General features: G+C 54.7%; 1 protein-coding gene across 1 annotated transcript in view; it reads right to left on the bottom strand.

Moving 5' to 3' along the window:
- NFATC2 (nuclear factor of activated T-cells, cytoplasmic, calcineurin-dependent 2) overlaps nt 1-448 on the bottom strand; it is a 67,227-nt gene extending 66,779 nt beyond the window's left edge. Inside the window, exon 1 of the mRNA XM_010569785.1 lies at nt 385-448. Coding sequence (XP_010568087.1) covers nt 385-448 — 64 coding nt within the window. The remainder of the gene's footprint in view (nt 1-384) is intronic.
- Between the last annotated feature and the right edge of the window lie 312 nt (nt 449-760).

Below are 760 nucleotides of genomic sequence, written 5' to 3'. Positions count from 1 at the left end.
CGACTCCCCGAGCCCCCCGACCTGGGCAGGCGGCGGAAGGGTTAAGCGGCCGGGAGGTTAGTCAGCGAGACTCCTGGGGTGATGGCTTGGAAGAGGAGAGTCCCTCTGGCTGAAGTTTAAAGGAGGTTTCTCCGAGACGGAGTCGTATCGCCTTCGCGGAGCGCTTCAAACCAAACCTCAAGCCAGTCCCGTCCCTTCCCCGAGGGACCTTCTCGCCGTGAAACCCTTCCTGCCTACCCAGCCGAGCTGCCTGCGAGCGAGCTAAAACCGGCAGGAGAAACCAGCGGGCCCGAGGAGCGACCCACAGAGACCCCCGGGCAAGGGAAGCGCGCAGGAGGGCACCCACACAGCACACAGACACACAGCGCGGGGGGGAGACCCTACCTTGATCCATAGACCTCATGATGTGGTGGTAATGTACCAGCCTGCAGGCAGTTTCTCTCTGCATCGGGAATTAAAAAAAAAAAAAATCGATAGCCGAAAAAAAAAAAAAAGAAAAAAAAAAAAAGAAGGAAAAAAAATCTTCTTTAAACCATGTTCAACCAGTGCCGCCCGGACAGAGGGAACCCCTCTTGCTCGCCTCCTCCGTAAGTGTTTGGAGGTGCAAAGAGGGATCCGAACTGGGCTGAGCTTGTTCCTGAAGTGAAGTCAGTTCTCTGCTCTGAGATGAGGGTTACTAGAGAGGGAAAGGCCACTTCCTTCCCTGCTCCGAGTGTTTATAGTCTTTGAATGCTGTAAAATAACGGGATTCCCTCACTGT

The sequence above is a fragment of the Haliaeetus leucocephalus genome, unplaced genomic scaffold (assembly GCF_000737465.1).
Source record: "Haliaeetus leucocephalus isolate CR32 unplaced genomic scaffold, Haliaeetus_leucocephalus-4.0 Scaffold273, whole genome shotgun sequence".
NCBI lineage: Eukaryota > Metazoa > Chordata > Aves > Accipitriformes > Accipitridae > Haliaeetus > Haliaeetus leucocephalus.
The sequence above is the reverse complement of the archived record's forward strand: the minus strand, read 5'-3'. Positions and strand labels throughout refer to the sequence as shown.